The 13,359-nt window shown below is 43.4% G+C and overlaps 1 protein-coding gene across 3 annotated transcripts in view; it reads right to left on the reverse strand.

Moving 5' to 3' along the window:
• C2CD6 (C2 calcium dependent domain containing 6) overlaps nt 1-12,238 on the reverse strand; it is a 36,617-nt gene extending 24,379 nt beyond the window's left edge. The window contains exons 1-8 of one of the 3 annotated variants that reach the window (XR_014551270.1): nt 11,713-12,156; nt 9,903-9,989; nt 8,570-8,621; nt 6,792-6,931; nt 5,082-5,204; nt 3,520-3,564; nt 1,841-1,909; nt 45-136 (exon numbers count right to left, since the gene is read on the reverse strand). Coding sequence is in view for 2 of the 3 variants with exons in the window: in XM_083626192.1 (XP_083482318.1) it covers nt 45-136; nt 1,841-1,909; nt 3,520-3,564; nt 5,082-5,204; nt 6,792-6,931; nt 8,570-8,621; nt 9,903-9,989; nt 11,713-11,985 (881 nt within the window). In the remaining variant the exon portion in view is untranslated. Of the gene's footprint in view, nt 1-44; nt 137-1,840; nt 1,910-3,519; nt 3,565-5,081; nt 5,205-6,791; nt 6,932-8,569; nt 8,622-9,889; nt 9,990-11,712 lie in introns of all 3 variants that reach the window. The other 2 variants (XM_083626192.1, XM_083626193.1) reach the window with 2 other exon arrangements.
• Nucleotides 12,239-13,359: the final 1,121 nt, after the last annotated feature.

Below are 13,359 nucleotides of genomic sequence, written 5' to 3' on the forward strand. Positions count from 1 at the left end.
ATTACATATTGAAACAAATCTAGTTAGATGTCAAGAATTGTTGCCTTATTTTGTCTCTTCTGTCTTCAGGAGGGGGAACCCGCAGAAACATGGAATATGCCACAGCCTTCGCAGGATCCGCACCTGGCAGTTTTAGCTGCAAAACAAAGCCATTTATGGCAATCAATAAGGATGAATGCTGAGATAGCTAATAAAACCTAGCATAAAGTGGTACTTCAGATTATGTTCCATGACCTCCAATAGTCTCTCTACCCCCTGATTATGAATGGGAGACAGGCAAAGTTTCTATAGCTACTCATTGTCTGAAGTATTCTTGCAATTCTGTTCCTACTCACAGGGAGCTGTTATGGAATTGTAGACCCTTTTCATGGGTTATTATCTGGCTGTCTCTATGGGAGACAGAAATAATGGCAAGCGGGGAAGAGTAGACGTAGATTTCAGCAGAGGCTTGAAAGGAGCTGAAAGTTCTGTCTCAAAAAGCAAGAGTGGCGTCCAGATAGGGGCTTAAATGGGAAACATGTCACTGAGAGATTGCAACAGGGTAAATGGCAAACTGGGTGGATTAAACTAAAAACCTTATCGTATTTCCTCCAGAAAGGCTCAACCCAGATTAAATGGACTGTCATTTTGATGTCAATGGCGTCGTATAGATGCTGCAAAAGACATGCATGCATGAGGACCACTGACTTCTCAATAAATATACACCGGCTGTACCCCAAATGCCATCATTCATCCATCCAGTCTGGGCATGATTAGCTCATTAGAGAAAGAAATCACCCCCCCTTTAAGTGTCTGTGTACACTATTCATTTTGCTTTTCCAGTTTGTGACTAGTTGGGAATGAATTAGTCCCACCTTGATAGGACCTTTTATTGTTGAAAAACAGGTCTCATTTTCATCTCTGTTCTGTACAGTAAAATTATACTGCACTGCTAGGTCTCCTTGCCTCATTTTGTAATACACAATCAGAAGTTTGTTTAAAATAAGCAAACAAACAACTTGGGCAGTGTGGCGTTTGCCTCCTAGGTGGATCATAAGAAAAGGGTTAAAATGAGTGTGATGTGATTGGCCAGTGGATACTGATAGGAAGAGTTAGGGATAGAGGGGGAGTTGTGTGGAAGTCAGTTGAGAGTTGGGAGTTGAAGAAGGAAGAGGGAGGTTAAGTCTGTGGGTTGGTCGAGTTGTGTGGTGAAAGGGTGAGAGGAATTGTTAGATGGAGTCAGATAGATAGTTGGAATAATCAGTTTGAAGTTGTTAGGAACGCATAGGACAGTTAAGGAACTAAGATTAAGAAACTGCCAAGGAAAATTAACTGAAACCATAAGCTTGTTCATGCCTATAAATAAACTTGATTATTTGTTAATGTTAACAACTGTCTGGACTCCGTGATTACCCGTGAGGAGAAACGGGTTGGTGGCAGCGAAGAAAGCAATCACAGTGGTGGCACGGGGTCAATAGACCGTCAAACGTCCGGGGGCCCTGTGTGATCGCCACAGGCAGTTTAGGTTAGAAAACATTTTTAAGAGGCAGAATGTTGGCTAGCATAGACCTGATGGTGCTTCCTGAATTCACTCATTAATATGAGACTGAGGAGGAATCTTCCCTAGGATGTCTACTGAACCATCTGGAACTGTTTAAGGAATGGCAATCTTTAGCATGGCGAATCTCGTTTGCTCACTCTCTGCCTATAAAACACTACAAATAATATTCTGTGAGTTGACCTGTGGGCTGGAAAGTAATTTACAGTACATGGGAGGGGTGCTAGGCTTCATGATATTCTAGTCCCTTTCAGCCTTGTGATTCAAATTCAAATCATCTACTTCAGCAAAGAGAGACAAGACCTGATGTGAATATCCATATCCAAGACATCCATAGCAGAACATATATTCCACTTCTGCTGTGCAGAACACCTGTAGGTATAAAAATCCCTTCTTAGCATAACAATTCTCATTGCAAATTCAATTTAAAGTTATTTTATGGCAAACGATCACAGGTATAAGAAGAACAGAATTATTGAGTTTTTTAAAAAATCCATGGCAAGTCCTTTCCTGAAACAGCAATTAAACAAAAAGGAAAACTTTGCAGAAATAGTAATAACAAGCTCAGTTCCGCATCCTTATAGCCAGGACCCAAAGAAAGAAGCTGCATTAATGTTGTTTTGGAAACTTTTGCATAAGCACCCAAGGAAGGAAAGGTGGAAGAAACAACAAGGGGATCATCTTATCCTGGACTTGGTCCCCACCAACAGGGAGGAACTGATCAGTGAAGTGGAAGTGCTGGGAACTTTGGGAGGAAGTGATCATATCTTCTTGGATTTCATTATACACAGACAAGGGAAGGCTGAGAGTAGTTGGATATGCACTCTGAACAAAGGCTGATTTCAAAAAGCTTAAGGAACTACTGGGTGAGATCTCAGTGTCAGAAATACTCAAAGAGAAGGGAGTCCAAGATAGATGGGAATTTCTGAAAGGTGAAATACTGCGCACAGCCCACAGAAAGCTAACCTCTAAAATGTAAGTGTTCAACAACGTGGTTTAAAAATATTGAACAACAGATTGTGACATTACTCCTTTTAAAATACATACGCAGTAAAAAACAAGGCTGTGACTATAATAGTATTCTTCATTTTCTTGCTGTCTCTGTGAGTTCCTGTGCTGCTGTTTACAATTATGCACACACCAATAAAAGCAAGATAAGCACAAAAATCCATTGCCAATACAGTGGTACCTCGTGTTACATACGCTTCAGGTTACAGACTCCGCTAACCCAGAAATATTGCTTCAGCTTAAGAACTTTGCTTCAGGATGAGAACAGAAATTGTGCTCTGGAATGAATTAAGTACTTAACCCGAGGTACCACTGTAACCTCCTCTGCTTATAAACACAAAGCTTCTAATCATGTGTTTACAGAGAAAAAAGGCCTACAGAAGAGTTTATTCCCTTGGGCCAGAAATTTACTAGGTCACAAGAACATAGGAAGATGACTCATACTGAGTCAGACCATTGATCCATCTAGCTCAGTATTGTCTACTACACTGACTGGCAGCAAGTAATCCAGAGTGGTTTGAAACACAACCAGCAGAAACCCTGAGGCTTCGCTTTCAATTATCCAGATTTATAAACAGCAGCTCTAATCAATACAGTGGTACCTCGGGTTAAGTACTTAATTCCTTCCGGAGGTCCGTTCTTAACCTGAAACTGTTCTTAACCTGATGCACCACTTTAGCTAATGGGGCCTCCTACTGCTGCCACGCTGCCGGAGCCCGATTTCTGTTCTTATCCTGAAGCAAAGTTTCTGGGTTAGCAGAGTGTGTAACCTGAAGTGTACGTAACCTGAAGCGTATGTAACCCGAGGTACCACTGTAGTCTCTCTCTTTCCCTCTCACATATGCACAGTGCAAAGATTTGAAGCTTTCCCTCAATTACAAAGCTGCAGTTCAAATTAGACGAGGCACTTAAGATAGGTTGTGTGGGTTTTTTTACAACCATTGTGCAATATGCAATTAACAAAAATGTCTTACCATATTTCTGATTCTAAAAGCACATGTTTCAATGAAGGACTGTTTCTGATTGGGAGAGAAGAATACAAACAATTCGAGAGCTTCTCTACTGTTCACTACATAAAGACCATGAAACAAATCTTTCCATATTTTTTTTTGAATTTGCATTTTATTTATTTGTTAACATTCTTATACTACATTGGTAAACGTTGTCGTATTACATTACAGGACTTACTATAATTTCCAACATGCATACAAAAATTATATACAAATTTTATATACCTAGAAAGAAAATGAAACAAACAAACAAAAAAAAGAACCAAGAGAAAAAACAAAAGCATTCCCCCCCCAAATCATATACATACCAACACACTAGCCTTCCTGTCTATCCCATTGTATATTCCTTTTTTTACAAATGAATGTACTCTTATTATTGTATATTTCTTTACATTTTATCTAATACATTCCTATATCATTATGTGTTCTTAGTCTTTTTTCTCAACTCAGTCTCACTCCAACGTCAATCAAATGCTAGCATAGAGAGCAAACCTTTACTGTATTTTTGAACATATGTTTTATATCTATCCCACTTTTCCATAATTTTTTGATTTGAATTGCCTCTCAGGGTATTTGTTAACTGTGCCATTTCAGCAAATTCTTGTAGCTTGTAATGCCAGTCTGTGATTGTCGTGGCTTCTTGTTCCTTCCACCCCTTTGCCACCAAAGTCCGAGCTGCGGCTGTTGCATATAAGAATACCTCCCTAAAGGCCTTCGGGAAACAAATCTTTCCAAATGAAAGGCCACAGGTTTAGAAAAGAGTGCAATTGCCAGGTGTAATTCTGGATATTCTGATTATGAATCCACATTTGTAACTCAGATACACATAATGGTTGGACAGTGTTCTCGAAGCTACCAACATGAGTTTGACCAAACTGCGGGAGGCAGTGGAAGACAGGAATGCCTGGCGTGCTCTGGTCCAGGGGGTCACAAAGAGTCGGACACGACTAAATGACAAGACACACAAATGGTTGATTTCCACAAACTGGTGCATATGCACAACCATGAGTGAGCTATCTGCTTGTTAAGTGTATAAAGAAGAGCCTAGCTGGATCAGACCAAAATTAGCCTTCGGTTTTCAAAAGTGGTCTTCTAGTGTTAAGCCTTCGCCTATTACTTGTACCAAGCATGCCTTATTCAGAGGTGTACCACTCCTCAATTTGGAGGCAATATTAAGTCTCCAAAAGTCACACTCTTCTGATGGTTCCATCATTGTAAGCATTTTGGCTTGCCAGACTGAACAATGCCTGCTCTCCTCACCCTGTGCATTGTTCCAGAGGTTCTCCAGACCCACCTACCCAACCAATCTTCTTTGGGGAGTGCACTGTTGTGCAAGCAGACATCCTTGCATGGGCTTCTGCTGACAGAGTGTTACATAACTTATCAATTCTGATTATGTAAAACACCTAGCAGAGATTAATATTTTTACAACAGGAATTAATATTTCATACGTATTTAAGGTCCTCTGTTTCAAAGCATAACCTGTATAATCCACATATAAGAGAATCTCTTTTTGTTATACTCACTCGAATGACTTCATAAAGATGCATGTTTGCATTCCCATAGAGCCTTGGAAAGTCTTTTGGACCATCAAAGCCCACCAGCTCTAAAGTAATCCTATTCCTAGGATCACTTCTCTGCTTTGGAACCTGAAAAACAAAACATGGGGTAAACATATTAACTTGAGTACAATTTATTCCTAAAAGAAGCTACAGGAAATGTAACCTATTTGCAACAGCCTTCGTAGTACAGGTATCACAGGAACCACCTCCAGAATAAAAACAGGAGTCCACAAATTCTGGCTGACCTGGACAGCCAAGTCCAAAAATTCGCATGCCAGGGCCCTACCCCATCTTTTCAGTCCCATCCTATTTATGTTGTGAAATAAAACAAACAAGATTATCTACTTAAGCTTCCAAGCTTCCCCTATGGAGTGGCCAAGAGAAGAGCACAGGGTCCCTATACCTTTAATAGCTGTGCAGAAGGTACTTCAGCAGGTGGAGTTTCTTATGCAAGGCACACCTCCTGGAACTCCCTTTTCTGCACAACTAATAAAGCAGGGCTGACCCATCCATCAGGCAGGGTGAAACAACCACCTCTGGTAGCAGGATCTGCAGGGCAGCAGATCTTGCCTATATTATTATTATTATTATTATTATTATTATTATTATTATTATTATTATTAATTTATTCCCCGCCCTCCGCAGCCAAGACCAGGCTCAGGGTGGCTAACAAGCAATAATAAAAACAAGTTGAATGAATACAACTTAAAAACAACATTAAAATACATTAAACTATTGAAACATTAAAATATTAAAATGCAGCCTCATCGCAGGAGGAGAAAGGAGAAAGAAAAAAGAAAGAGGGGGAGGGAATCAAACTGGCTCCAAGCCAAAGGCCAGGCGGAACAACTCTGTCTTACAGGCCCTGCGGAAAGAAATCAGATCCTGCAGGGCCCTGGTCTCATGAGGCAGAGCGTTCCACCAGGCCGGAGCCAGTGTTGAAAAGGCCCTGGCTCTGGTTGAAGCTAATCTAACTTCCTTAGGGCCCGGGACCACTAGGGTGTTGCTATTTATGGACCTTGAGGCTCTCCGTGGGGTGTACTGGGAGAGGCGGTCCCGTAGTTACGAGGGTCCCAGGCCGTGAAGGGCTTTAAAGGTCAAAACCAGCACCTTAAATCTGACCCTGTACTCCACCAGGAGCCAGTGCAGCTGCAAAAGCACTGGGTGAATATGCTCCCATGGCAGAGACCCCGTGAGGAGCCTCCCTGCAGCATTCTGCACCCGCTGGAGTTTCTGGGACAGCTTCAAGGGCAGCCCTGTGTAGAGCGAATTACAGTAGTAAAGCCTGGAGGTGACCATCGCATGGAACACTGTGGCCTAAAAGGAATGCATGGCCTTCTGTTGCTACCGCTGCTCTTCCCGCTTGTCCCCAGAGCAGATCTTTGCTCCCCCCCCCCTTGTTCCCAATGTAGAACTTTAGCCCGCCAATTCCTGATGTAAACCTCCACTCCCCCTTTCTTCCCTGGTGGGTGGGGAGGCGTCATTTTGTGGTTTGCCTCAGTTGCCAAAACGTCTTGGGCCAGCCCTGAATAAAAGCACAAGAATCCTGTCCTCTGCCACTTCCCCACACTTATGATCTCTCTGACATCACAGCAGTTCTATCAATAAAAGCTACTAAGATTCTCAGACAGGTAGCTTTAAGAAGATTGAAGGACAAGAATAGCAGAAACATACCTTCAGAGAAAAATATCTCACGTCTCCGAAATTAATCGGAATTTGCTTCTTGCTTGGTCGGAAGACTTGGGGATTTGTGCATTTCATGATTTTATCAATGCTAATGCGAATCAGTAAGTAGGTGTCATGTTTAACATCAACTGAAAGAATCTCATGTTAAGAAAGCACAAATCTTTCTGGTGGGCAAGTGACCATAAAAGGAAGAAGTGCATTGAGTAATAGTGCTAAAGAAAATTATGAGCAGCAAGTTACAACATCTAGTTAGCAGCTTGTATTTACAAGTCTCATTGACAGCAATGGGAATAAAGGCTAAAGCAGGTAACATATAGAGATCCATGTTCAGATTTCCCAGTGTTTGTATCTATGGGGGCTCCAAATTTGACTGGAGCAGTGGTGCTGTGGGAGCAATTTCCTATGCATTATTTCCCTGATTTATATTATTATTATTAATATTATTATTATTACTATTATCATCAATACCCCACCGATCTGGCTGGGTTTCCCCAACCACTCTGGGTGGCTTCCAGCAAAATATTAAAATACAATAATTCATCAAATATTAAAAGCTTCCCTAAACAGGGCTGCCTTCACATGTCTTCTAAAAGTCAGGTAGTTGTTTATTTATTTGACATCCAGTGGGAGGGTATTCCACAGGGTGGGCGCCATTACCAAGAAGGCCCTCTGCCTGGTTCCCTGTAACTTGGCTTCTCGCAGAGAGGGAACCGCCAGAAGGCCCTCGGCACTGGACCTCAGTGTCCAGGCAGAACGATGGGGGTGGAGACGCTCCTTCAAGTACACTTGGGCTGAGGCCGTTTAGGGCTTTAAAGGTCAGCACCAACACTTTGAATTGTGCCTGGAAACATACTGGGAGCCAATGTAGGTCTTTCAGGACCAGTGTTATATGGTCTTGGCGGCCACTCCCAGTCACCAGTCTAGCTGCCGCATTCTGGATTAGTTGTAGTTTCCGAGTCACCTTCAAAGGTAGCCCCACATAGAGCGCATTGTAGTAGCCCAAGCGGGAGATAAAAAGAGCATGCACCACTCTGGCAAGATAGTCCATGGGCAGATAGGGTCTCAGCCTGCGTACCAGATGGAGCTGGTAGATAGCTGCCCTGGACACAGAATTGACCTGCACCTCCATGGACAGCTGCGAGTCCATAGTGACTCCCAGGCTACACACCTGGTCCTTCAGGGGCACAGTTACCCCATTCAGGACTAGGGAGTCCTCCATATCCACCTGCCCTGTCCCCCCAAAACAGTACTTCTGTCTTGTCAGGATTCAACCTCAATCTGTTAGCTGCCATCCATCCTCCAACTGCCTCCAGACACTCACACAGGACCTTCACCACCTTCACTGGTTCTGATTTAAAAGAGAGGTAGAGCTGGGTATCATCCGCATACTGATGAACACCCAGCCCCAAACCCCTGATGATCTCTCCCAATGGCTTCATGTAGATGTTAAAAAGCATGGGGTAGAGGAAGGAACCCTGAGGCACCCCACAAGTGAGAGCCCAGGGGTCTGAACACTCATCCCCCAACACCACTTTCTGAACACAGCCCAGGAGGAAGGAGCGGAACCACTGTATAACAGTGCCCCCAGCTCCTGTAGACAGTCCAGAAGGATGTCGTGGTCGATGGTATTAAAGGCTGCTGAGAGATCCAGCAGAACTAGGATACAGCTTTCACCTTTGTCCCTAGCTCACCAGAGATCATCAAAGATCTAAATAGGCTTACCAGATGCTTCCCACTGCAGGGTTAATAGAACAGAAAAAGGATACATTTGGGGGTGAAATCTTTGCACTGCTTCACACTAACTGCCAACAAGCCATTCTATTAGAATATGAAATGTTATATTATGACTAAATTAACTTTATTATAACCACAACTTATAAAAAGCACATTGCAGTTACACACAAGCTTTAAGGTACAGGGCAAAATCCTGGAATGCTCTACTATTTCCCCCCTGAAATCAAATGCTTCAGTGTTCTGTGCATTGGGTGTATGTGATAAGCTCACTGATTTATGTTCCAACATGATGACAAGATAGCAGCATGCTCCTCTGCATATTTACTTGGAAGTATGTACCACTGTGTTCAGGAGGACTTACTCTCTGCTAAGTAAGCATAAGATTTCAGCCTTGGGATTTATGGAATTTTCAGGTACGTCAGACCTCATTTAGAACTGCAATTCATATTGAAATTTGGTGTATCTACATTTTTCTTGATATCCGTACGTACTTCCACCCTTAACAGAGAATAAGCAGGATGGTCCTTCACATTAGGTGGTTTTATTCAACCGTCATCTCCTTCTTAATTTGAGATACTGGTCTGTGCCACATCTCAATACTCTTGCCTTCTTTTCAGGCATCCCCCACCATTTACATTCTGAGACACCGCATACATCAGTGAAATCATGTACCGTATATTTGAAACACCACAGAAAAAAACCCCACAAACACCCTGTTCTGCCCCTTTTTGTGATGTTTTACGGTCACAAATATGCCCGTGTGCACAGTTGCACACATACCGAACATATGTAAATGGGGGAGTTGCAAAAAAAATTTCGTAAGAACAAATGCAGCCATGAAATGGAGGTGATTTTTCATGAGACCAATGGAAGCCTTTTTCTAATGTCAGTTGTAGCATGAGGTGGTGCTGTACATCAGTTTTTACTTTTTTAAACAACACCAAATGTGGCTAAGTTCTTTTTAGGTTCCAAGAAGCAGAAGAAAAATGTACTTGCTTGTGTTACCCATGTTGTTTACTTGTTCATACAATTTCCAGCCCAAGACTTGAAGCTCTGTGCTAGGTTAACACTATGAGAATCACAATGAGGCACTACAAAGTTACACCAGTGCCTTTATAACTGCATCACAGGCATATACTGTATGCTAACCCAATGTATCTGAGACCAGGCTATTAGTATTTGTAAGAAGGTATTAACAGTCTAATGAAAGGAGAAAATAAGGCAACTTCTCAAAGAAAATCTCATTCCCTAGCTTAGTCATCAAAACTTATTTGCAGTCTCATAGTAACTAACAGGTAAAGTATCTCCTGTAAAAAGGAAAATTCTATGGAAAAATAATAATGTGAACATACTTAATCTACGTACCACATCACCACAAGGAATTAAATTATGTACATCAAGGTACTGATTAACTGTTGATTCTTCAGATGCCTTCTGATTTCTCATTAACATCTATAAAAAAATGGAAAATTAGGTTCTGAAATTAACTAAAAATAGTAGATACTGCAACCTGAAGCAACTTAGCTTTGCACATAATTAGAACATTTGATCTACATGGCATGTAACTCATTTCGCCTGGTTTCGGATATGACACACTAAATTGAACGCCTGCAGTATGGCCAAAGACACTGACTCCCAAAATTTGAGTCACATTAATCTAGCAGGTGGGCCGACAGGACATCCAGAAGGGGTATGTGGATGAACTGACATAAAGGAACTAAAATGTGTTGGGAGTGGAATCTTTCCATTGCTCAACAAACTTCTCACACCTTTTGACTTAGAATGTATGCAACAGGGGCTTTAATAGTAGTTCTTAAAGCAAAGTAAATATTAGGGCTCACAATCTGGACCTCGTAGTTCTGGGGCGACACACTCAAGATCACAGGTCTTATAGGCAAGGCCTCCATCTTCTGAACAGAGTGTAAATTCCGATGTCCAAATATAGATTTAACTGGGAAGAGGAGTGACATTTATCCCAACATGATTGTTATTCTAGTACTAGCTAGGAAGCTGAAATTAGGCACAAACAGCGCCCAAAGCAGAGGCTGGGCTCCATCAAAGGAAAAAAATTGAAGGCAGGACATTTGCTTGGGGGATTTGATGATAATCAAGGTACTTCCAAGCCACTCAAAAATCTGGGATTTGGCATGTACCACAGCACACTGTTTAGAAGAAACGTCTAAAAAGCGGGCACTTTTGCACCAGACAGACAAAATGAGTTTACGTCATAATAGAAGCCAGCATTCTAGCACAGGCATAGCCGAGATGCAAAAAGGGTGGAATGCTGGACTATGGAAGTTCTGCTTCTCAAAAGCCCCATCCACACCTTCAAAATTATGTTGCTTGGATTTGAGAAGGGAGCAGGTACCTGCACACTGGCCCACCCCGTAACCTCAGCACATGGGTGCGAATCGACCTCTACACACGGACGGGTGTAGGCTCTTCCATGCGCCAGTTGCACATACAAAGCCTACACACGTAAAGAGCCCCTTTCTTATAGCATCACCCAAGCTTGTGGAGTCGAGGGGTGCCAAGTTTCTCTCCCTTGCACCCCCTTCCACAAAACCAGCGAACACATGTATTGGAAGATGTGAGCGCTCTGGTCTATGGTCTCTATGCGCGCGATTTGATGTAGAGAAAGGGGCTCTTTTCTGTAGGAACGGCGAGCACGCGTCAACATTTCTTTACGAGAGCGGTACATTTCGAAATAAAGTTGCATCTGCGTTTCGGGAGGCCTGGAGAAGACCGTAAGGCGGAAACGTCAGCATCAGCAGAGCCACGAAAGGATGGGCAGGATGCTGGCCAGGGGCCAAACCCAGCATCCCCAAAAGCAGGTATGGAGCCATGTTTCTCTTCCCAACTCCCTTTGAAAACGCAGAGCTGGCTCGCCCGTGAGGTGAGGCGCCCACCTCACAAGGCAGGACTAGCAAATCTTTATCCCCCCACTTCCTGGGTTCCTGAAGCACATTTCCCCTCATGCCTCTTCCCCAGGTAGGAGGGCGGGCGCCATTTTGGGCTCTGCCTCAGGTGGCAAAATGTCTCTGAGGAGGAGGAGGGCGACGAGGGAAGTCTGCCCCCATCCTCTCTGGCCTCAAGCCCATGAAATGGCGCCCTGACTTCTTTGAGGACACTGCGCTCTGCACACGCTCAGGGGCACTTCTTCCCTGAGTAGTACCATGAGGAGGGAGCGGGCCCTTTCCCCCTTGAACTTTTCGGCCGAGGGGCCTCCTTCGGCGCCGACGCTATCGTTCTGGCCGAGGCCGAGGCCTCGCAGGCGGAGGATCGTCGACAAGGAGGAGCGGGGCGCGACGGCGGAGGGCGAGGCTTCGGCGCCGCCGGTGGAGGTGACGCTCGCGCGGGGGGCGGAGCTGAGCGGCGGCGGGGTGTCGTCGGCCGGGGCGCCCCGGCTCGGAGGCTCGGCTGCCTTGCGGCCGAAGAGGCTCCGCATGGCGGCGGCGGCTACGATGGCAGGTGGTGGCCTTGGTTCTTTCTCATCTCCCTCCGGTTGGGGAGGACGCGCCCGCCGGCAGCCCCGGCTTTGCTGCCGCCTTCTCCGTCGCCTTCTCCGGCGGCGCTTTCCCCCCTCAGGCGGCGTCACAATTTGGCTGCTCGGCGGCGGCCGCCTCACATAAAGGGGGCCTGGGGCTGCGGGACCCAGGAGACCCCACACCACTACCAGTAACGCCTCATAAAAAATGGGAAATTAATGGTAACAGGTTATGATTAGCTTTTGAGAGCAGCTGGGTACCACTGGGAAGCCCGCAAGCAGGGCGTTGTTGTCATTATCATTATTATAACTTTATTTGTACCCCGCCCTTTTTCCCAAACGGACTCACGGCGGCTTACAGGTAAAATAGAAATAGCTAAAACATTTTTTTGGGAGGGGGGACGACGACAGTTATTTAGAAACCAACTAAACATGGATTGAATTAGAACTATACATACAACAGTGCACACATACAAAAGGCAATTAAACATGAAATAGAACTATATATGCACACATAGGAAAGACAAACATGAATTAGAACTATATACATACAATGCACACATACAAAAGACAAACATGAATTAGAACTCTATACATACAACAATTCACACAAAAGACAATTAAACATGAATTAGAACTATATACATACAACAATGCACACATACAAAAGACAATTAAATGTGAATCGAATTAGAACTACCTATCTATACATACATATACATACATAAATGGGGCATGTCTTTATCGGTACCTTGCCATTTCCCCAGATGGGGACTAGATAATAAACAAACAATAGAATTTCAACTGTCTATCTTGTTTGTTTATACCTTGCCTTTTTCCTAGACAGGAACTCGTGGCAGCTTACAAATTATGATTGTTTCTTAAGTTTGTATACCACCCTTTATCTGAAGATCGTAGGGCAGTTCACGATGTAAAAATACAAAATGAGAACACAAAATACATAATAAAACACAAATTAATACCCCCCCCCCACATAAATAAAACAGGAATAACTAAAAACATGGGAGGGGGCAAGCATTAAAAAACAACTGAACATTAATGGAATTAAAAGTAAGTATGTGTGTGTACACATGTACATTTAAATAAAATATTAAAAACACAGATTACTAGAAAAACAGTTGGGCACATTCATTAAAAGCAATCAGTTGCCAAAAGTCTGTTGGAATAAGAAGGTATCACCTGCTGACAGAAAGAAAACAAGGGAGCTGGTGTCATTTCTCTAGGGGGGTTCCATTATATCTTTATAATGAAAATACTTGATTAAAAAACCTAAACAAATCTCAACTATATTCTTCCAAATATGAGGCACATCAA

This window comes from Podarcis filfolensis (assembly GCF_964270895.1).
Source record: "Podarcis filfolensis genome assembly, chromosome: 1".
In the NCBI taxonomy this organism is placed as follows: Eukaryota; Metazoa; Chordata; class Lepidosauria; order Squamata; family Lacertidae; genus Podarcis; species Podarcis filfolensis.